Raw genomic sequence first — 23,332 nt, 5'->3', positions numbered from 1 at the left:
GATTTAAAAGGGGCATGGTTATTTTGCTAACACTATATTACAAAATGCTGTGTTTATATATTTCATAGAATCACTGTGAGATTGTAAACCCTCACCTTGTGAAACAACCTATTCAGTTTTTAAGTAGAAATGAACGGCAAAATATTTGTGTATAGATTTAAAAACATATATACCAGGGATTTTTACAGAAAGGAAGCAAAACAAAGAGAACAGGATACTTTTTCATAAAAGTACATGGTACAGCAGGCACATATGCATAATATGAGATGTTGGGTTTACAAACGCTAATGGCCCATATACACTTGATGGAAATCGGACAACATATCCTCCGATTTTTCTTTTTCTTGCTCAGCGTTCATTACCATTTTTAGTTGACAGTGCATAAATGTTCACAAAATTTCTCGTCTGATTTTTTTTTTTTTTTTGGGACATTTGTTCCTAGACTTCCGGGTCATCAGGAACTTAAGATCATGCGCGGTCTTTCGTATGCGATTTTTTGCAGACGTACTGCATACACATTAAACAAAATTTGGTCTTCTGGGGACGGACGATTTTGGTGTTTGTCCCTCCATTTTTTTTCGTTGAAAATGTCGGCATGGGCTGCTGAAAGTTGTGTACACACTAGCCGAAAATCGTACGATTTTACCTCGGACGGGAATTTTCGGCAGATTTTCTACTAGTGTGTACCCCACTTAAGTCTGACAAATGAGTTGTATGTGTTGTGGCACCTATCCTAACAACCATTGGCTCATTTCAAAATAAGGATTAGCTTTAGAAAGTAAAGTAAGCATTAGGATTAGAAAAACTTTTTTTTTTCTACGGCAGGTAATGAGCTGAGACTTGTAAATTAATGACCAGCCAGAGTGATTGAATTGAGCTAGATATCTTTTCAGAAAAGCTCAACTGCACCTAAACTTTAGATCGAGATGACATTTAAGATATATAATTAGCAGGTTTTTGTGAATGTTATACTCGATTCACACCTATGCAGTTCCCTGTGGCCAGGTTTGAATGGACCACTGTACCTGTGGGAAAAACAGGGAAAAGATCTCTGGCCCATTTCTAAAACTGGAGCTGCAAAGAAACCAAATGGTGCTTTGGCACCATGCATTCCATGCACAGGAAAATGCACCATTCCAATGCTTGGGGGTGCCATTACAAATTAATGGGAACCCACATGTCTGCTAAACAGTAGCGTATTTTTAACTGCAGTTGCCAGCACTGAACTTGTCATTGGTGCAATACAATTTAAAAAAAGATGTGTTCCTTAATGTCTGTGACACTTTACTCAGCGCCAGTTTATTAAAACCAAATATATATACATTGATCATATGATCTTCAACACTCTCAACAGGATGGTACATCCGGTGGTTCTGGTGATAGGTGGAGATCAGTGACTCCTGAAGCGGTCCCAGCATCAGCGATACTATCCCCTAAGAGTGTGGAAGAGCACTATAAACAAATGCATGACAATTAAGTATTTCTGGTGAGTGTAAACTCTTAAGGGAGTGGAACTCGCATGGTGACAGTCCAGTGATTGGTGCATGGAACAACATAAAAGCAACACAAGGACACATTGTTTACAAGAGATTTTTTTGTATACACTCACATGGTGGTTTATACTAACTGGTGTGGTTAACACATGGATGCCAGTTAATTGCAGAAACTATTGACGGAGCACCGCTATTAGTGTTTTATGTTTTATAACGCTATTTTTGTGGTGCGATACAATGCTTGCATTTTTCTTCCTTTAGGAGTATGAATTTGGCTCTTCTGTTCATTTTTTTAATACACCTTTTGGTAATGCACTACAGTTATATGCTAGATTCCCCTATCTCAGGAGGGATGCATCAGCTGAGCGTTCCAGTTGGAGATGCATTATTGGCTCCTACTGTCCGCATTGTATATTGAGATTGTGTAGAAGTCCTCTGAGTGGTGGGGGTGTCTGTCTGTTTTTGTGCAATTGTTAAAAGTACATATGAACATTCCCTAGTTTTATTTTAATAACTGTAAGCAGCTTTTGTACCCTCACTAAAAATGTTATAATGTTATATGCAAATTTACTGACTCATTTTCACATAGTTAATATAGTGTTACAGATTTATACTTCTACTTGAAATCTATATTGTTACATAGTTACACAGTTGGTACGGTTATGTAAAGACACCAATCCAACCAGATCAATGTGTGTGTGTGTGGTTATGTCATAACCATTTCCCATATCCCTGTACAATGCATTTTCTGAGATGCCCATCTAGGTGTTATTTGAAACTATCGATACTTCCCGCTGACACCACTGATTGTGAAAGGGAGTTTTACATACTTCCTCCTCTGACAGTAAAGAACCCTCTACACAGTTTAAGGTTAAAGCACTTCTCCTCCAATTTAATTAAGTGGCTCCATGTCTCCTTAAGCTCCCTGAAACTGAATAGTTTTTCCCTACACTAGAATCATTGCTAAGGTATTTGTATATCGCTATCATATCTCCTCTCAAGTTTCTCTTCTTCAGCGAGAATAGGTTAATGTTTGTAGTCATTCCTTATAACTGAGGTCTTCCAGTCCCCTTTTCTGGATTCTCCAGTTCTAGCATATCCTTCCTGAAGATCGGTGACCAGAACTGGATGAGACTCATTAAACCGCATTTGCCATGTAGTTGCGCACCTCTGTTATTTTTATATGTATGTATATAGGCCTTCTTGTAAAGTTTCCTTATCCTGCTGTGAAGTTATTGCCCTGTTTAGCTTTGTAACATGTGCAAACACTGGAATTGAGCTATTTATACCAACCTCTGTATCAATAATGAATTATTTAAACAGAACTGGTCGGGTGACAGAGGCTTGGGGTACCCCTCTTTCCACTGCAGACCACCATAAGTACATGCTATTTATCCCTACCCTTTGGATGTGCCCCTGTAACCAGTTTTCTATCCAGGTAAACACCCTAAGGTCCATGCCAACAGACCTCAATTTGTAATTTAAGCATTTGTGGGGATTTGAATTGAATGCTTTAGCAAAATCCAGATACACCACATCCACAGGCCTTCTGTTATCTAGATGGCAGCTCACTTTCTCATAGAATGAGAACAGATTGGTTTGGCAAGAACAATCTTTCACGAGTCCATGCTGATTACTACTAATGATATGGTTGTCAACAGCAAATTCTTGGCTATAGTCCTTTATCATCCCCTCCAATAGTTTATATACTACCGATGTTAGACTGACTGGCCTGTAATTTCCAGGAATATAGGAATATAGCTCTGCCCTTTTTTAAATATTAGTACCATGTTGGCTTTTCGGCAATCAGATGGTACCATTCCTGTCAGTAAGCTAACTTAGGAATACCAGTCTGGTTATTACCTGGCTAAGTTCTTTAATGAAACTCAGGTGTAAGAAATCTGGTCCTGGTGTATTTATTGTTGATCTTGTTTTACAAGAGAAGTTATATTCTGTCAATACTGCTGTTAACAACTAGTTTTATTAAGGTAAAGAATAAGAGATTTTCTGGCACATTTCCTTCTTGAGCCGCCTCCCCTCCACCAGCTTTTTTCTAATTACTTATTTTACCTTGAAAACCTAAGTGTGGTGCTGATGGGCCCCAGAGAAATTACGTTTTGCCAATAAAACCTGGAAGCTGATTGGTTTCTTTGCAGTTGCACCAGATTTTGCTCCGGTTTTAGTAAATACCCCCCAATATTCATATAGTTTCTTTCATATCCTTGCCAAACATTTCAACAGAAATTTCAACCATTTATTACAACTGTATTATATATGTTTATATTACCATATCAGCTGCTGTAGCAGAATCAATTACTAGAACAATGTCTCCTCTCTTAAGGTTTAGTTCATCCTCGTTTGCTGCTTCAAAATCATGTAGTAATTCAACCTGCATGTGAGTAGATTCAATGAACAACTGGTGAGACGTCCTTCAAACATTTACAAGTTTATGTTTGATATCTGTTGTTATCCCCCTTCCTTGCTGGATCCTCTATAGAAATACAATTTAAACTGAGCAGAGCATAATGACATTGCTGTATATAATTGAAGTATGGGGAAAACTTTTCCCTAGAGGCCTTAAAGTGGTTGTAAAGGTTTTTTTATTATTATTAAAATAGGTTTATACTTATCTGATCTTTGCAAGGGTATTGCACAGAGTCCATTACCACCTCTTCTGGAGTCCCCCACCGGGGCTGTCTGCTCCTCCTATTCTGTGTGTCCCCCCATAGCAAGTGGCTTGCTATGGGGGCACAAGTGAGGGCGTGCCCCTGAACCAGGCTGTGTGCACCCATAGACACACACAGAGTGGCGTGGCCCCACCCCCTCCTCCCTCCCCACAGGATTTGACTGTGAGCAGCAAGAGCCAAGGCATGGCGAGGGGAGAGAAGGTCTGCAGCTGAGCACAGCGCTGGATCAATAGAGGAGTCAGGTAAGTGATAGGGAGGGGAGGGAGAACATACAGTTGAAGGTTTTTTTACCTTAATGCAGAAAATGCAATAAGGTAAAAAAACTTTTAGAGTTTAGAACCACTTTAAATGTAATGACTCCGCTCTAACCTACATTTTGGGGGAGAACCTAATATCTAAATTGGTCATTTCAAGTTAATATGTCTTGGGAAAATTTGTAATATCACAAATACAGAAAAGCAAGTTTTCATCTACCTTTTGGCTTTATGAAATCTTTTAAAGAGGAGTTCCAGTCACCAGTAGTGAAAATAAAAGTCAGCAGCTACAAAAACTGTAGCTGCTGACTTTTACAAAGCAGACACTCACTTGTCCAAGGATCCAGCGGTGAGCTCATCCCAGTTGGTCTCACCCACTGTTTTCAGTCCCCAGGGCCGGCATCTTCACTATTGGCACCTGGCTGTGACAGCTTGCGGCTTCACAGCCGGGTGCTCACTGTGCATGTGCGAGTCACGCTGCGCATCGTGAGTGGTCGATGCAGTCTTCTGGGACCTGTCAGTGTCCCAGAAGACTGCAGAAGGGAAGAAGGAAAGAAAATTTCCGTTGCTGAATGCCGCGGCACTCGAAACGGAAGTGGGAAGCAGGTACCTGTCAAAATTGGGTACCCGCTCCCTCCCATGCTCCTCAAAAGTGCCAATTGTTTAACAGGAGCGGAGAACAAGTCCTTAAGGTGGAACTTCCCCTTTTGGGTGGAGCTCTGCTTTAGATAATATTGTACTTTGCAGAAAGAAGAACTTTAAAAATGAGATCCTAGAATTTATAATAAAGTATGCCTAATTAAAAATATTAAGCATAACATCACAACACCTTAAATAGGAACTCGATTGGAAAATCTTGGGATGTGCTGCTCCCCGATGAAGCAAGTTGATCAGTTCCATCCGTGCTCTGAGCTTGCACAGCAGATGTATCAGGGATGGCATCAATTTCATCTTTATCTCCTACAGCATTTTTGACATGGGTATTCTCCAAATTTTCATATTCGCCTTCATCTTCATGGTTAGATGCTGGTTCTATTACAACTGACGGTATGCAAGTAATCTCCTGGTATAGGTTGCAAAACAAACACAAACACATTATACTGTTATTAACAAAAGGCCACTCTTATATTTGTAGTCTTAGAAAGGTAAAAAATATTAGGACCTTTACAGGAATATAGAGTACCTGCGTACACCCTACCTCGACAATGCTAGGCAAGTACAAAGAACAAAGGCAAAAATAAGGAATGTATATATTTATTTTTTGTAAAGTCAGTACTCTATGATACAGTTTCTTAGCATACTAAATATCACAATACTGTAGGCACTGCAATTTGCCAATGCTGTTCCTTTATACATAGCACATTTTTGACCTTAGTGTATCCTAACATTAAGATTTACTTTTTTATTTCACAAGACCTATCCCCATTGATAATTACTGCTAATGATAAATTGTTCTTTATCATTTAGTATAAATATTACATGTATTCTGTAGCTAATGGTACTTGGTTGTTATATTTTCTGAATTATTGTTCATCATCATGTTCAACCTGTACATTCCAGGTTGTGTTGATTGAACAAAGAAACAAAAAAAAACATTTATACAAACCATTTTGTTTTTGGTATTGAACATTTTTTTCCCAAAAATGTATTGAAACAAAAAAATGTATAATTCAATGAATAAAATGGATATAGTTTTACGAACATGTTATACCTGAGTAGCTTCAGCATCTTTAGCACCATCCAATTCTACTTCTTTTGCTTCTTCTTCCGTATTCTGGACAGGTTCCTCAGTTACTTCTTGACATTCTGGTTCTATCTAAAAGATGGACATTTATGTATTTAGTGTATAACTCTACAATCTTCAAGAATTTTTTTCAAAATCATTCTTCCCACTTATCCTAAATTTGTTAATAGTGCTTTAAATATAAAGTGTCATAAGACTTTGAATAAATGAATGATTGTGAAGTAGAATGCACATAAGAACGGCTTTTTTCTAACTTTTTTGATCTGCACACTTTTTCTGGGTCAGTGGCTCAAGGCACTAATTTTAAAGGGCAAACATAAGAAAGCTAGTGAAATAGCATTTTCAGAAGTAGGTCATGGATGACGGTCCCCTATCTCTCTTATAATAAAGTTCACTTTAATAAATCTTGTGTTTAGCTCTGAATTTAAGCGAACAAGTACCAACAACCTCTACATGTGTTAGTTTTAAAAAGGTTTTAAGGCAAAAAAGGGTCTTGCATTGTAAGGAAAAGGTAAAAAGAGAATGCAGGTGAGTGTTACTCCAGAGCTCCCAGTAAGCAAAAGCTATATATACAGAGATTCAAGCATTTACTTTCCTGCTCTTCCAAACCTAAGATATATTTTTCATATCAGGTGAATCTGTTTAATTACACTGAGACTTCTTACCCTATCAGATTGCAGATTCTTCTTGTTAAGCTGTTTTCCCAGCTTAATTAATTAAATTAAATATCATTGCATAAGTTTCCACATACACTGATCATCTTTGCCTTAATGCTGGTACATTCAGCCTCCTACCTGTAACTTTCCTCTTTTTCAGTAGGATCAACTTCAAATTAAACTTAAGTTTATTCAGGGTAAAATAACAGATTTGCATTAATCGTACCCTATCTACCTACCCCCTCTTCAACCCTTTGCCATGCTATTCAATGCCAAGAGCCGTAGGAAATGCCCAGTACTTTGGGTATGGAGGAGTGTGTGACTCGCCACATGTGACACTCCTTGGTCAATAAGTGCTGTTTTACTGGGGGCCCTTATCCCAATGTAAGCTAAGACTTTGGTGACTTGTGGCTTACATGAGTTTTTACTTTGCTTACATCAGCTAAAAGGAGTGGCAGGGGAGGGAGAGGAAGCTGAGTGTATGTGTGAGCAAAGCACAGGTTCACCTTAAGGTTTTCCTTAAAATCACCTCTTTGAGAACAGAAGCCATCTTTTTCCACCACAACAGCTTTTCCCATGACAAGGTGATGTATATAAAAAGGGTATTTGCAGTTCTACTACCTAATCTGATATTATGTTGTGCCCCTAACCTAAATTGCTTCACCTTTAAGAACTCACAATGATATCACACAATATAACACAAATAAAGCTAATTTGCAACTAGAAAAAGATATAGCAGCCATTACATTTCCTTCACTATACCATTTACCGAAAGATTCAAATCAGGATTCGGGACTTATAGCTATTGAGTCCAATACAAATAGAAATAATACTCTACTAACAGTTATTTCTACCTTAAATGATGTTTAAAAATCATTTTTTTTTCTTGTAAATACATTCTTACATATATTTGGACATGACATCTAGAAGTATTCATTTGTATAACAGATCAATCTGCACAGATAAATAAAATTAAAAGTATTAAAAATAGTGAAAAAAAAAACATATTTCAACTAAATATAAGAGAAAATGAATCCATCTGGATTCTCAATAAACAGGGCAGTCACCTACCTTGCTGCCCTCTGTCTCAGCTTCTTTAGCTGTCTTGGTTTCTTCAGGTTCAATATTTTCCTTTACAGGCAGGATACAGTGTAATAACCATGTCAGATAATACCATTTTATAGGATGTTAGGCTTGTATGAAAATGATTATAAGATGAAGGATGGATTTATTGATGATATATTTATTGATGATGTTTGAAACCTAATTTAACTTTCAGTTTAAATTAGCTAAATTCAATCCAGAGCCTCAAAACAAAAGATGTTTAAAATCTTACAGGTTGTTTTCTTTAATCATTTGCCACCCACTAACATTAGATATACTGCGAGCAGGAGGAACAGGCAGGCACTGCGATGTACCCGTACATCGCGTGTGTACTTCCTTGTTTTTCAGCGCATTTGCGTGCGCCCCATGCTGACCCGTGCTGTGATTGGACACAGCACAAGTTTGTCAGCAGAGTTCTGCCAATGATTTTGCCTGAAACCTGCTGATTGGCTGTGACCAATCACAGCACAGAGTTCTGTATTGACAAAAACATGGAAATCTGTACACAGACAGCGATCTGTCTGGTTTTTCTCCCTGAAATCAACTCTAAATTTAGGGAGAAAAAGCAGCTAGATCTGTTAGTAAAAGCAGCACACATTACACTTGTTTGGCACACAGTTATCCATTTGGTTGCCCCTTGTTTTTAACCCCTTCCCAGCCAGTGTCATTAGCACAATTTACAGTATTCTCACTGATCACTGTATTAGTGTAACTAGCGACATCAGTGTCAGTTAGTCAATTAGTGACCTTCCCAGCCAGCGTCTGATAGTGCCAGATTGCCCACCACACTATCACAGTCACACTATAAGTTGCTGATCACTGCCATTACTAGTATAGGGTCTGAATGGATCAGTATGTTGATGTATAGTGTCTCCAAAAACACAGTTTGGTCTTTACCAAAGACATAGAATAAATTTTTGCCTAAATATATGAAGACATTTTATTTTATTACTTTATTCATTTAATGTTTTGTATCAGAAAGTAGAAAATATTGTTTTTTATTCAAAAGGTTTGGTATTTTTTTTTTGTTTATATAATACATTTTTTTAAAAAAGTGGTGATCAGATACCACCAAAAGAAAGCCCTAATTGTGTGAAAAAAATAACATAAGTTTAATTTGCTAGTTAAAGTGGCATAGTGCTAAATAGAAAAAAATGCCCTGGCCGTGGAGGGGGTAAAACCCTCAGGGGTCAAGTGGTTAAAAAACAGCCACAGCCTAGGTAGAAAAACATGTCTCCTGGTAGCATGCTGTAGATGGGGACCCTTGCTCTCCATGGGGAAGCAGTGATCTCTTTGCAGAGATCTGGACCTCTGCAGAAAAAAACACTGTTCCCCTACAGCCTGCTGGCAGGGTAAAAGTTTTTTCATAAGCTGTGGCTGCTTTTGAAAGAAATCGATTTGATGCATCTGGAATGTATTTGGCTGATTTAAACTGAAGGTGCAGTAGGGCTTTAGGAACATGCTATTTCCTACCTGAAACTAATATTTTACTTTGGGCAATATGGATGACTTGATTTACTCACTTACATTCTGAATACAACCTTTTGCTGTAAATTAAAAAGTATACTAGTTTAATTAGTTAAACCACAGTTCACATGTTTGGATTATATACAGTATTTGTCAGGGCCTTTTTGTTCTTTTTGAAGTCTGAGTGAGTTGCTTTCCACTATTGTTTCATGAATGTTCATAAAGTATGAATTGTTTCACATTTTCATTTCAAATTGCATGCTTTCAAGAAATGAAAATGCATAGCCAAAACCCTCTTTAGTAAAGGTTTAAAATCTTTGCTAGTTAGTTTTTGACTGTATTTGTCTTGTTGGAGAGATTTCCCTGAACTTCCTATCCTAAAGCTGAAACAGAAAGTAGATGGAAATCTCTATTTGAGGGGAAATCTTTTTGAACAGGTATCACCGGAACAGATGCCTCCAATGTGTAGATTAAAGGCCTGTACACACAATAAGAAAATCAGAAGTAAAATTTTGTCCGACGAACGAACTGCCGATTTTCGGATCGTTAGTATAGTGCTTTCGATAGCCAATTACGAATTTTCGAACATCAAAAACTGAATGTGCAGGCTATAAAATTTTTATCGTACATGAACACAACGTCCGATTTTCGTTAAAATAGTTGTTTTGTCTGAAAAAAATCGTAAGAGCAAGACTACACATGCTCGAAAATGAAAGAATACATGCAAAACCATTCAACACATTACATCACTTCTGAAGTTGAATTCTGTCATATGAGAATTTTCGTTTGAAAGTTACCTCTTCTCTTTCGATATGAGAATAGCATGCAACAAGAAACGGAAGAAAATGTGTCCGATAATTGGATCTATGTACGATGCTTTACCCTTGTTCTAGTAACAACTATTAGGATCCATGCACACTGGCTTAAAAATCGCTCCTTCAACAGGAGTTTTGCCTGTAGAAGCAGCTCAATGTTATCCTATGTGTCAATGTACATTAGGTTGATTAGAGGCATATTTTAAGCTCAACTTTGCTTTTCTGATTGGAGCTTTCTGGCAGAAAAAATCCTATAGGAGCCTGCCACTATATGCAGCTGCTCCTAGAGGAAAAGGAACGATATCTGGAGAAAGCAACACTGTTCAAATTATGGACTATGTAAGGATCAGTAGAACAGAATTTGTTTTATTCCTTATAGATATATGTTTGCAGTTGGTTGCCTGTATGTCTTCTGTTCTTGCAATGGAATAGACTGCCTGTTTTTTGCTGCTCTGCCTAGGCAATCTGAGTGGAAGTTCAGTTGACCCCCCATTCTGGGACAAATCACTGGTCCCAGAGGGCTGGGGGACCATTCACAAAACACAGTGTGGCTCATGCATGCACAGTGGGTAGATGGCTGTGAAGCCACAAGGAATCACAACTGGCTGCCTACAATTAACATGCCGGTGCCAAGGACCAAACACCAGAGAAGAAACTGACTTGACTGGTGAGTGTCTGTTTAATAAAATTCGGCAGCTACAGTTTCTGTAGCTGCTGATTTTTTTTTTTTTTTGTTTTAGTGTGTAAATAAAGTTTCCTTTTTAGGAATGTGGACTTTGCTCTTCTGCCTTTAGCCTAAACCTTACATGATACATACACTTTAAAACCAAATTGTGCTATTAAGGGTTAACAGTATAGGGCAGGGGTCTCCAAACTATGGCCATCCAGTTGATCAGGAACTACAATTCCCATCAAGCCAAGTAATGTCTGTGAATGTCTGGGTTTTACAATGCCTCATGGGAAGTGCAGTTCCGCAACAGCTGGAAGGCCATAGTTTGGAGATCGCTGGTATAGGGTATTGTTTCTCACAAGAAAACAAATAAAGCTAAATTCCATAGTAGCCCATTCCAGCTTCTGAATGTTACCAAGTTCTTTTTATTATTCAGATTTTAAAATACAGTTTAAGGCCATGTAGACCTGATGATGGGGACGATGTGGGCCCCCAAAATGCATAATCATGTTTGACTTCCTATGTTCAAAAATTTCAGTCATGAAGGTCTTAGTGTTTAATGACAATGTCTTCATTAAAGGTGTGAAAACAAAGGGTAAAGTTTTGAACTGAAAAGGAACTTTATAAAGCTATTCAAATTAATGGTTATCTTTTTGTTGTTCTTTTTAAAGATACCTCAGGATTTTGTTCCCACGGTATTGTTCACTTTATTTTTTGCTTCTGTGAGATGTTAAAAAAGAAATTCATGGATATTTTTTACATTTATCAAGCTCCACCTAGTCCAGTTAGAGAACGCTCCACTTCGTCCGATCAGAGAACACTTTGCATTCATTGAGAAAATGCAAAGCAATCTTTGAATGTCACCCATGCTGGGCAGGCAACTTCCTACATTCACAAGGCAGCTACTCAGCTCCAAAAGTTAGTGGAGATCACTGTAATAGCAGTGTCTGCTTCAGAGATTTCCGGCATCCAGAGGGATCACGCAGGTAGGGTATATACATAGTTAACATTGGCCCAAGCACTGTAACTATGTAAAAATATACATACCTGAAATTCTTATTTAACTGTAACAGCTATAACTGCTGGTTTTTCTATAGTATTGTTTTACTTTATTAGGATTCTAGCCTCCTAAACTGCTGGCTATGCCTGCATTATACAGATCTTGTTATTTTAGTACTTAACATGTATGTACTGTAAATCCTAACTAAAAATGTCTCCTTTCTGGTCCCTTTTGGCATGTTAAAATGTATGTTACCCCAACACTGCATATTCCCGATATTTGTCTGTTGTACCATGCACTTGTATTAAAAAGTATTCTGTTCTCTTTGCACTGCCTTTTCCTGCAATACCTTGTGATCCTGACAGTCCCCCTGCTTTCCTATTTCAAACTGAATACTGAAGGGCATGGAAGCACATCCATTCCAGTTTGGTCAGTTTGTTTTTTTTACATTGTATTTGGGAGTACAGTAAGCTTGTACTCCAGCGGCTAGACTTCTGCTGACACACCCACTGCATTGATTAGGTGCATTACAGTCTTGTTCTGCTTTAGATAAGCTTTCAACTGTTTCTAAAGCCTCAAGGTTTTTACATTAATGCCCAATCCTATTCGGCGATGTGCAAATTGATAGCGGCTGTCAATCCAATGCTGTGACAAGAGAGTTGGGGCGGGGGCCGAGTCACCCGAATTATGTCAACCAAATTGGGAGCAAGCAGCTTTCCATAGGGGCAGGTGCTGAAGGGGAGGCGCCTAGAGTGCTGGCAGGGGACTCCAGAAGAAGAGAATCGGGTGCTGCTCTGTGCAAAACCATTGCACAGAGCAGGTAAGTAAACCATGTTTATTATCATAATTATAAAAAAAAGGTTTAATGTTACTTTAAGATAGTAAATATTTATTAATATTCAGTTTCATGCAAAGATAAATATATTCTAAGAAATACTGTTCAACACCCAAAGGACATTTGTCTAAGGAGATGCAGTCAAGAGATATAAGCATAATGGCATGTGATGGAATGGAGTATATGAGCTGATGGAGCATATGAGCTGATGTTTCTTCAAACTCACCACTGTCTTATCTGCTAGCTCATTTTGCTCCTCAACTTTAGCGCTTTCATCAGGAACGTCAGGGGCAGGCTGTGTGTCCTTAGCACTGGTTTCACTGGGGGCAGCTACATCAGACTCCACCTTGATTAGCCACAATGCAAAATATTTACTAACTAAGTTAGATTTTATTAATAAAATAACCTTTTTATTTGCAGTATATGCTGTAAACAATTCCTGAATGTACTTGGTGATTCCAGCTTAAAATTACTCACTGCTTTTTAAAGGTTTTCTACAATAGTCAAGTTAATTAAACATAATACATATCTATTGTTATATCTTTCTGTGTAAGCAAGGTCATGCACAATAAAGTTAAAATACAAGTAATTAAAGAAGTATTAGGATCAGTGCAACTAAAATACATATACTATACCATACCATAACCATATCATACCATACTATAACCATACCTCACAAAATTTAAAATTTTACCCAGAGCACAGGAACCCTTTCCTTATTTCTGTGTAAACAAACCAATCTGTGGACATGAACTCAACAAAATAGAGAATGTGCTGTAAAAACTGTCACAGTTGAAAAGGGCAATTAAAACTTTATAAACGGTATAAAGAGTCATTTTTTTTTTTCTATCTTTTAGAAATGGGGTGGTGAGGCTAAAACCACTGTCAATATTCTTTTCATCTGTTTTTTTTTTCCTTTTTTATACTCCCTGATATTTGTTTTGTTTTATTTTGAATTTTTTTACATTCATTGTGCTGTGCCTGGGTACCCTCTACCGAATCGGTTAGGTGGGCTGTGGGGTTTGATGTGCGGCCGGGTAGCGGCTGCTCTTCTGGCAATGCTTCCCTTGGTGGCTTCCAGTGAGCATGCGGTATATGGAGGCAACACCAGAGGGCATTTCTCTGGTGGCGCCGTTCCTGGGGACTGCTCTATGCTCTCTTCCTTGCTCTATGGGCAGCGATACGTCGGCGGTTGTCTGCGCATGTGCGTGGGGATACAGAGCATGCATGGTCCCGTCCGGCCAGAGAGGGTAATGCCGATGCCATTATGGCACCGATGCCCTGATTGGGACACACGTATAAGGCTTCCAGGAAGCCTTATAACGTGTTAGATGCCTCCACCACCAGCTGCTTTTACCATGCTACCGGACTAAGGCTTGTTCACCAGCAAATTATAGGTATTTATAAATCCCTACTCAACACTTGCATTTTTGTTTTTTGTAGGGCTTTGCTAGCCCTGTTTTGATTTGTATACACATACTTAGCAATACTGTCCCTGTGTTCTATTTTGGTTCCACAGACCATGTAAATTTTCAGGTTAACAGAGTATAGATCATCTTTATGGGGATCTCCTAACAACTTGTGACAAGTTCCCTGTCATATGATGAATGATTTTTTGGTTAGTCTATGAAAGCGATGAGTTACCAAACCAGTATATTGCTATTTCTATTTAAAGCAGTAGTACCTTCTGGTTAAGGTGAGACCCCAACCTATTCCCCTCACCTATCCTTACCTACCCCCACTGTTCAACCCTGTCCCATACCCCCTCCTCTCTCCCCCCCTTTTTCTCCTCCTCCTTTCTTCCCCTCCCCCCTTCCTTTTTCTCCTCTGTATTCCCTTTCCACCTATCCCCTTCCTTTCCCCTCTCCTCCCTTTTTTCTTCCCTTCTTTTCTCTCCTTTTTTCCCCCTTTCCCTTGCTTGTTTTTCCCTCTTTCCTTTGTGTTGGCCTAAACATCTAATTATATGTTATATTATACAAATTCCCCCTTTTCAGAGGACATGACATTTTTGAACATCGCAAGTGTTTTTAAAGACAATCATACCTGTCTTTTTCTATCTTGAAAAATTACCAGTCCTATGCACAACCGAGCACACTGATCTGGATAGATCAGTGATCCTCCTATGGTATTAAAATGCAGCTTCTAAAATGGTGGTGGTCTCTGCTCTATAAACAATTTCTATATAGCAAACTTCCCCCCTCTTTATTGTACCCTATATGGGGCTGCCTCTTATATTTTATAGTTTTTATTTTGTTACCTGGTGTGTCCCCACATCTGCCTCTGCCCTTTATGCATGCTGGTTATACTCATGGGATCCTAGACTCGTATTACCTGTTCATATGGTTAGCATACTGTTTGTAAATTAACTCTATTGCTAACTTGTAAAGTTTATTTTTATATTTTATATATATATATATATATATCGGCATTGCATTGGAAAATTCCTCCTGCTGTAAGTCCTGTTGAGTGTACTTACTGCCTGCTTCATACTCTAATACCTTTTATTGGTTGAACTAGATAGACTTGTGTCTTATTTCAACCAGACTAACTAAGTAACTATGTAACTTTTTCAAGGATTGCACCTGGGTAAATTTTGCATGTTAAAGCACCATATGTTTTTCTAAATAATATTTTAAAAATAACAACAAAAGGCTTACCGTCACTTCACCAGTTGGTTCAGTCTGTACGTCGAAGACAGATGTGGAAGCATCAGGCTAAAAATGTAAAGTATGTGAGTAATACAAAACCGAGGTGCTTCAATGTAACACAATTGCAATATATCTGATAATAGCAGTAGATGAATAGGCAATTCAGGTGGCAGAATTTACAGCAGATTTAAAAAAACAATCTGTATGGATTTAATGCTGCCTTTTTATCATATTTGTTCCTCTAAGGTTGAAGAGATTTGGATAGAATAATAAACCACCATCTATAATGAGAATTAAACCATGTTTATTATTATAATAAAAAAAAGAAGGTTTAATGTTACTGTAAGATAGTAAATATTTATTAATATTAAGTTTCATGCAAAGGTCAGTCCGACAGAAGACGGCCCTTTGGCCAGCTTCTGTCGAAAGGGGCATGACCGAAAAAGGTCTGCCAATCGGCTCCCGATCAGCGTTTGCAGCCATTGTCAGAACACAATAGAACAGCAGGGAGATTGCTGTACTAATGTTGGAATGTTACTACAGCGGGTCCTCTTGAGCTGTCAGTTTTTTTTTCGTTCAGCCCTGCTGGGTAGAAGAAAAAAAAAAACTACTAATGTGTACAAGGCTTTAACTGAGTGATTCTGTATCAACGTTGATCTAGAGAGTTTCTTGTGTAGAGTTTAGTTTTACAGTCAGGTCCATAAATATTGGGACATCGACACAATTCTAATCTTTTTGGCACTATACACCACCACAATGGATTTGAAATGAAACAAACAAGATGTGCTTTAACTGCAGACTTCCAGCTTTAATTTGAGGGTATTTACATCCAAATCAGGTGAAAGGTGTAGGAATTACAACAGTTTGTATATGTGCCTCCCACTTTTTAAGGGACCAAAAGTAATGGGACAATTGGCTGCTCAGCTGTCACATGGCCAGGTGTGTGTTATTCCCTCATTATCCCATTTACAAGGAACAGATAAAAGGTCCAAAGGTAATTTCAAGTGTGCTATTTGCATTTGGAATCTGTTGCTGTCAACTCTCAATATGAGATCCAAAGAGCTGTCACTATCAGTGAAGCAAGCCATCATTAAGCTGAAAAAACAAAACAAACCCATCAGAGAGATAGCAAAAACATTAGGTGTGGCCAAATCAAGTTTGGAACATCCTTAAAAAGAAAGAACGCACCGGTGAGCTCAGCAACACCAAAAGACCTGGAAGACCACGGAAAACCATTGTGGTGGATGACCGAAGAATTCTTTCCCTGGTGAAGAAAACGCCCTTCACAACTGTTGGCCAGATCAAGAACACTCTCCAGGAGGTAGGTGTATGTGTGTCAAAGTCAACAATCAAGAGAAGACTTCACCAGAGTGAATGCAGAGGGTTCACCACAAGATGCAAACCATTGGTAAGCCTCAAAAACAGGAAGGCCAGATTAGAGTTTGCCAAACAACATCTAAAAAAGCCTTCACAGTTCTGAAACAACATCCTATGGACAGATGAGACCAAGATTAACTTGTACCAGAGTGATGAGAAGAGAAGGGTATGGAGAAGGAAAGTAACCGCTCATAAATGATCCAAAGCATACCACCTTATCAGTGAAGCATGGTGGTGGTAGTGTCATGGCGTGGGCATGTATGGCTGCCAATGGAACTAATTCTCTTGTATTTATTGATGATGTGACTGCTGACAAAAGCAGCAGGATGAATTCTGAAGTGTTTCGGGCAATATTATCTGCTCATATTCAGCCAAATGCTTCAGAACTCATTGGGCGGAGCTTCACAGTGCAAATGGACAATGACCCGAAGCATACTGCGAAAGCAACCAAAGAGTTTTATAAGGGAAAGAAGTGGAATGTTATGCAATGGCCAGATCAATCACCTGACCTGAATCCGATTGAGCATGCATTTCACTTGCTGAGGACAAAACTGAAGGGGAAATGTCCCAAGAACAAGCAGGAACTGAAGACAGTTGCAGTAGAGGCCTGGCAGAGCATCACCAGGGATGAAACCCAGCGTCTGGTGATGTTAATGCATTGCAGACTTCAGGCTGTAATTGACAGCAAAGGATTTGCAACCAAGTATTAAAAAGTGAAAGTTTGATTTATGATTGTTAATCTGTCCCATTACTTTTGGTCCCTTAAAAAGTGGGAGGCACATATACAAACTGTTTTAATCCCTACACCGTTCACCTGATTTGGATGTAAATACCCTCAAATTAAAGCTGAAAGTCTGCAGTTAAAGCACATCTTGTTTGTTTCATTTCAAATCCAATGTGGTGGTGTATAGAGCCAAAAAGATTAGAATTGTGTCGATGTCCCAATATTTATGGACCTGACTGTATATACAATATATATATATGTAGCACCCTCCTAGGTAGATGCTAGGAAAAATCATTTATATGGCCCTGTCTGCTTATCAGGGGGGCCTGATCATTCAGCTAGGCTGTCATGTGTTTCCAGGTGTGTCTGTTGAGCTTCGGGAGTTGCCCCACTGTGTCCAATGAGGGCTTTTGTTGGACAGTGGAGGAAACGTGACCAATAGCGCACCAGGGCTTATATCTGTCTCAGTGGGTGGGACCCGCCGCAATGCACCCTGGGATGGGGGTATAAACCTGATGGGAGCACATGACAGAGTGTTTTTGGCAGGAAGCAGAGTCCCAGGAGGAGGCAGACGGCTGTCTATCCTCCTGTCAGAGCTAATGAAGGTGTCCTGGGCAGTCGGCCTAGAGGATGAGGTTGAGCTGGGCTGCAGAGAGGGATCCAGAGTGCTGTACACCGAGTGGAGCTGCAGGGGCAGAAGTTTCCAGGAAAGCCGTGTTGTGAGTACTCGAAACTGCCCAGGGATCTGCCTAGGATAAGGGGGCCACTCCAGAAGGTCAGAGGGATCCAGGAGCCAGCAAACCAGTAGAGAAGGCTTAGAAAGGGGGTACCAGTGTCTAACACCTTAAGATAAGAGAGTGAAAGAGGGCGCTGGTGTGGGCCCTGAAGTGTTCAGCAGTGCAGCAGTTATACAAGTAGCTACTTTAGCAAGGAGTGCTTAAGGGAGCTTAAAGAGAACTTCTTTATTCAAGAAAGCAGTCAAAAGTCAGTTCAGCGTTAACAGGCCGCAAGCCAGCGTTAACCAGCGTCAACTGGCGTTGACAGGAATATTATAGAAGAAAATCTGCACTTAGGATAAAGGAGGGTAGTAGGATAAAAAGCACTAAAATAGTTCAATTGGCTGCAGCCCACTTCGGAATATAACCTCAAAGGATTATACACTGAATATGGAAAGAAAGGGAAGTGCTTGGCGCTGCCAATATATGTATAATAAATTAGTTGTTATTAAAATTATATAAATGGTGTATTATTAATATGTTGTTAAAGTGCAATGGGGTAGCAAAAAAACAACATAAAACTTATAATCATAAAAGACAGCAATAAGGTAATAAAAAATCTATATGATGTTATAACATGTATACAGTGCTGTTTAAAATGAAAATAAAACCTAGTGCCTCTCAAGTGAAAGTGAAAAAAGTGACGTTGTGATTAGTACAATATAAGTGGTAAGCACCACCCAAACTAAAAGAAGAAAGAAAATGTGCCCACAATAATTGAAGTATGCGGATGTATATAAAGTGAGCAAAAAATATTGTGGTGCAAAGAATCCACTATACAGTGAAAGCAAGAGCAAATGAATCCTCAATATAAAATAAACACAATAAATGTGACACAAGATATTGGAACCCGGCTGTGTGAATAGAGTGAACAGTGCCCAAAGGTGATCAATGAAAAGATCTCAGCCTTAAAGGTTCCGAAAGGACGTGATAAAAGTAATCAAAGAATTTATGGTGTACCAATGGAATGGTGGTGGAAAGAAATATTAAAAAATACACAAATTCAAAGTGTATACATATAAGATGCCTTCAACGGAATATAATGCCAGTGAGAAAGAAAAATATATAAAAGTCCTTAAAGCCAAATATAGTAAAAACAGTCCGAAGTTATACAGGTATCTAGCCAGCATCAAGTCAGCGCCAATCGGCATTTTTCAGTTGTCCCTAGCAATTTGTGCATAGTTGAGCCAAAGGAGTATCCCACTCAACCCTTCTCCCATTCAAGTTATAAAATAAATACAAAACCCAAAGATAATGGACTGGTCATTGTCTCAGTGCTCACACTTGGAGAACATGCTTAAATGTGCTGTTGTCACTGGCGGTAACCCAGGAGGACCCCAATCCAGCAAAAGGGCTGGGAATCTTGCTACATATATATACTGTATATATATAAATAAATGTAGCACTGCCCCCATAGCAACAGCTTGTAAATCCTTAGCGCTTAAAGTCCTTGGCTCAGTCAGTAAACAGTCCAGGGGATTTTTTTTTTTTGTATTTTATAAGAGCTTGGATGGGAGAAGGGATGAGTGGGATATTCCAACTTGACAACTATGCACAATCTTGAGGACTTCTATCTGTACTGAGTGCGGCAAGGCCGCTGCTTCACCCTGCCACTGAAGTGAAGAATTGAAAGGCAAACTATTTTGCAGTTTACTCTTCAGGGTCTAACTTGGCACCCCCTTTCTCACTGACAGTATGTGCTGACCTTCTGTCCACTGACATCTCTGGAGTGGTCCCCTTCCTAGGCAGACCCCTGGCAAAGCCCCCTAGTACTCACGGACACTGTTTTCCCTGGTAGCTCTGCCTTCAGCTCCACTGTCAGTTTTCTCAGGACTTCTCTTGTTCAGCTCCACACCTGGCTCACTAGGCCGACTGCCTGTAACCACTTTCTTCTCTGACAGGAGGAGAGACAGCCGTCACTCTCCTCCTGGGACCTAGCTTCCCGCCCAAAGACGCCCTGTCACATGTACTCTCAGCTTTTATTTCCAATCCCATGATGCACTTTTCCAGGTGCCAACCCACTGGGATGGTTACAAAAGCCTGTCTATCATTGGCCATGTTTCCTCCACTGTCCAACATGCCTCCCTATTGGATGCAGTGGGGACACTCCCTCAGACCAGATGAATAAACACTAAGCACAAAGAGCAGGCCTAACTAAAGATCAGGCTCCCCTGATAAGCAGATGAAGCAACAAATGCTTTTACCTAGCACCTGTCTAGGAGGGTGCTACATCTATCTATCTATCTATCTATCTATCTATCTATCTATCTATCTATCTATCTATCTATCTATCTATCTATCTATCTATCTATCTGCATTGGGTTGGAAAATTCCTTCTGTTGTAGGTCCGGTTTAGTGTACTTACTGCATGCTTTATATTCTACATACTTTCTTCATATTCTATATACTTAGGGTCCTTTCACACGAACAATCCGATCACATCCACCTGTCAGAGAGCAGCAGGGCTCTTACACCTCCCCCTCCGCACACAGAGCATAGAGGGAGCTGTCACCTGCCTGATCAGTGTTTCGATCCCCCGCTGAGCAGTACGGAGTCCGCCTACGGAGGTGGACCGCGTGAAACAAGCCTTAGGATATTTGTTTATTTTGTTCCTTTTATTGGTTAAACTATTAGGACTTGTGCCTTGTTTCAACCAGACTAACTAAGTAACTATGTAACTTTTTCAAGGATTGACCTGGGTACATTTTGCATCTTAATGATATAAGCACCATATGTTTTTCTAAATAATATTTTAAAAACAATAACAAAAGGCTTACCATCACTTCACTAGTTGGTTCAGTTTGTATGTCGTAGACAGATGTGGAAGCATCAGGCTAAAAATGTAAAGTATGTGACTAATATAAAACCTAGGTGGTTCAATGTAACACAATTGCAATATATCTGATAATAGCAGTAGATTATTAAGGAATTTAGGTGGCAGAATTTACAGCAGATTTAAAAAAAAACAATCTGTATGGATTTGATGCTGCTTATTATCATATTTGTTCCTCTAAGGTTGAAGAGATTTGGATAGAATAAAAAAAACACACCATCTATAATGAGAAGTAAACCATGTTTATTATTATAATCAAAAAAATAAAAAATGAAGGTTTAATGTTACTTTAGTATAGTAAATATTTATTATTATTCATTTTCATGAATAGGTCAGTCGGACAGAAAACGGCCCTTTGGCCAGCTTCTGTCGAAAGGGGCATGACCGGAAAAAGGTCTGCCAATCGGCTCCCAATCAGCGCACTCAGCCATTGTCAGAACACAGTAGAAAAGCAGGGAGATCGCTGTACTAACATCAGAATGTTAGTACACCGGCTTCTCCTGAGCTGCCAGTTGTTTTCATTCAGCCCTGCAGGGTTGAAGGAAAAAAAAACTGTTAGTGTGTACGAGGCTTTAACTGAGTGATTCTGTACCAACGTTGATCTAGGGAGTTTCTTGTGCAGAGTTTAGTTGTATATACTATATATACAGTATATATATATATATTTATATCTCTGCATTGGGTTGGAAAATTCCTTGTGTTGTAGGTCCGGTTTAGTGTACTTACTGCCTGCTTCATATTCTACATACTTTCTTCATATTTTAAATACTTAGGGTCCTTTCACACGAACAATCCGATCACATCCGCTTGTCAGTTTTTTAGGCGGATCTGATCGGATCCTCCATGCATCCCTATGGGGCAGTGGATGTCAGCTGTGACATGTCCGCTGACACCCGCTGCCATCCGCATCCGATCCTGTCCGTGAAATCCAGACGGATGGAAACCCTATTTTCCATCCATCCAGGGGATGGGATCGGATGGGATCGGATGGGATCAGATGAGAGCGGACAGGCGGTCCATTCTCATCTGATTCCCCCATAGAGAGCAGCGGGGCTCTGACACCTCCCCCTCCACACACAGAGCATAGAGGGAGCTGTCACCTTCCTGCTCAGGGGGATCAGTGTATCGATCCCCCGCTGAGCAGCACGGAGTCCGCCTATGGAGGGGGACCGTGTGAAAGAAGCCTTAGGATATTTGTTTATTTTGTTCCTTTTATTGGTTGAATTAATAGGACTTGTGTCTTTTTTCAACCAGACTAACTAAGTAACTATGTAACTTTTTCAAGGATTGACCTGGGTACATTTTGCATCTTAATGATATAAGCATCATATGGTTTTTCTAAATAATTTTTTAAAAACAATAACAAAAGGCTTACCATCACTTCACTAGTAGGTTCAGTCTGTACATCGAAGACAGATTTCGTGGAAATATCATGCTAAAAATGTAAAGTATGTGAGTAATAAAAAACCCAGGTGGTTCAATGTAATACAATTGCAATATAACTGATAATAGCAGTAGATAATTAAGCAATTTAGGTGGAACATTTATTTACAACAGATTTACAAAAAAAAAAAATCTGTAATATTTGATGCTGCTTATTATCATATTTGTTCCTCTAAGCTTGAAGAGATTTGGATAGAATAAAAAAAAAAAACCACCATCCATAATGAGAAGTAAACCATGTTTATTATTATAATCAAAAAAATAAAAAATGAAGGTTTAATGTAACTTTAGTATAGTAAATATTTATTATTATTCATTTTCATGAATAGGTCAGTCCGACAGAAGACGGCCCTTTGGCCAGCTTCTGTCGAAAGGGGCATGACCGAAAAAAGTCTGCCAATCGGCTCCCAATCAGCGCACTCAGCCATTGTCAGAACACAGTAGAAAAGCAGGGAGATCGCTGTACTAACATCAGAATGTTAGTACACCGGCTTCTCCTGAGCTGCCAGTTGTTTTCATTCAGCCCTGCAGGGTTGAAGGAAAAAAAAACTGTTAGTGTGTACGAGGCTTTAACTGAGTGATTCTGTACCAACGTTGATCTAGGGAGTTTCTTGTGCAGAGTTTAGTTGTATATACTATATATACAGTATATATATATATATATATTTATATCTCTGCATTGGGTTGGAAAATTCCTTGTGTTGTAGGTCCGGTTTAGTGTACTTACTGCCTGCTTCATATTCTACATACTTTCTTCATATTTTATATACTTAGGGTCCTTTCACACGAACAATCCGATCACATCC

General features: G+C 39.2%; 1 protein-coding gene across 2 annotated transcripts in view; it reads right to left on the bottom strand.

The window, feature by feature from the left end:
• The window catches only part of LOC309555504 (amphiphysin-like), a 324,425-nt gene that overhangs the window by 3,467 nt on the left and 297,626 nt on the right, over positions 1-23,332 (bottom strand). The window contains exons 16-22 of one of the 2 annotated variants that reach the window (XM_082257544.1): positions 21,028-21,084; positions 15,383-15,439; positions 12,952-13,071; positions 7,906-7,965; positions 6,146-6,250; positions 5,264-5,497; positions 3,781-3,882 (exon numbers count right to left, since the gene is read on the bottom strand). In XM_082257544.1, coding sequence (XP_082113670.1) covers positions 3,781-3,882; positions 5,264-5,497; positions 6,146-6,250; positions 7,906-7,965; positions 12,952-13,071; positions 15,383-15,439; positions 21,028-21,084 — 735 coding nt within the window. The remainder of the gene's footprint in view (positions 1-3,780; positions 3,883-5,263; positions 5,498-6,145; positions 6,251-7,905; positions 7,966-12,951; positions 13,072-15,382; positions 15,440-21,027; positions 21,085-23,332) is intronic. The other variant, XM_082257545.1, reaches the window with a different exon arrangement.

Source organism: Pelophylax lessonae (genome assembly GCF_965119305.1).
Source record: "Pelophylax lessonae genome assembly, chromosome: 5".
Classification (NCBI taxonomy): Eukaryota; Metazoa; Chordata; class Amphibia; order Anura; family Ranidae; genus Pelophylax; species Pelophylax lessonae.
This window is presented reverse-complemented; position numbering and strand designations above follow the sequence as displayed.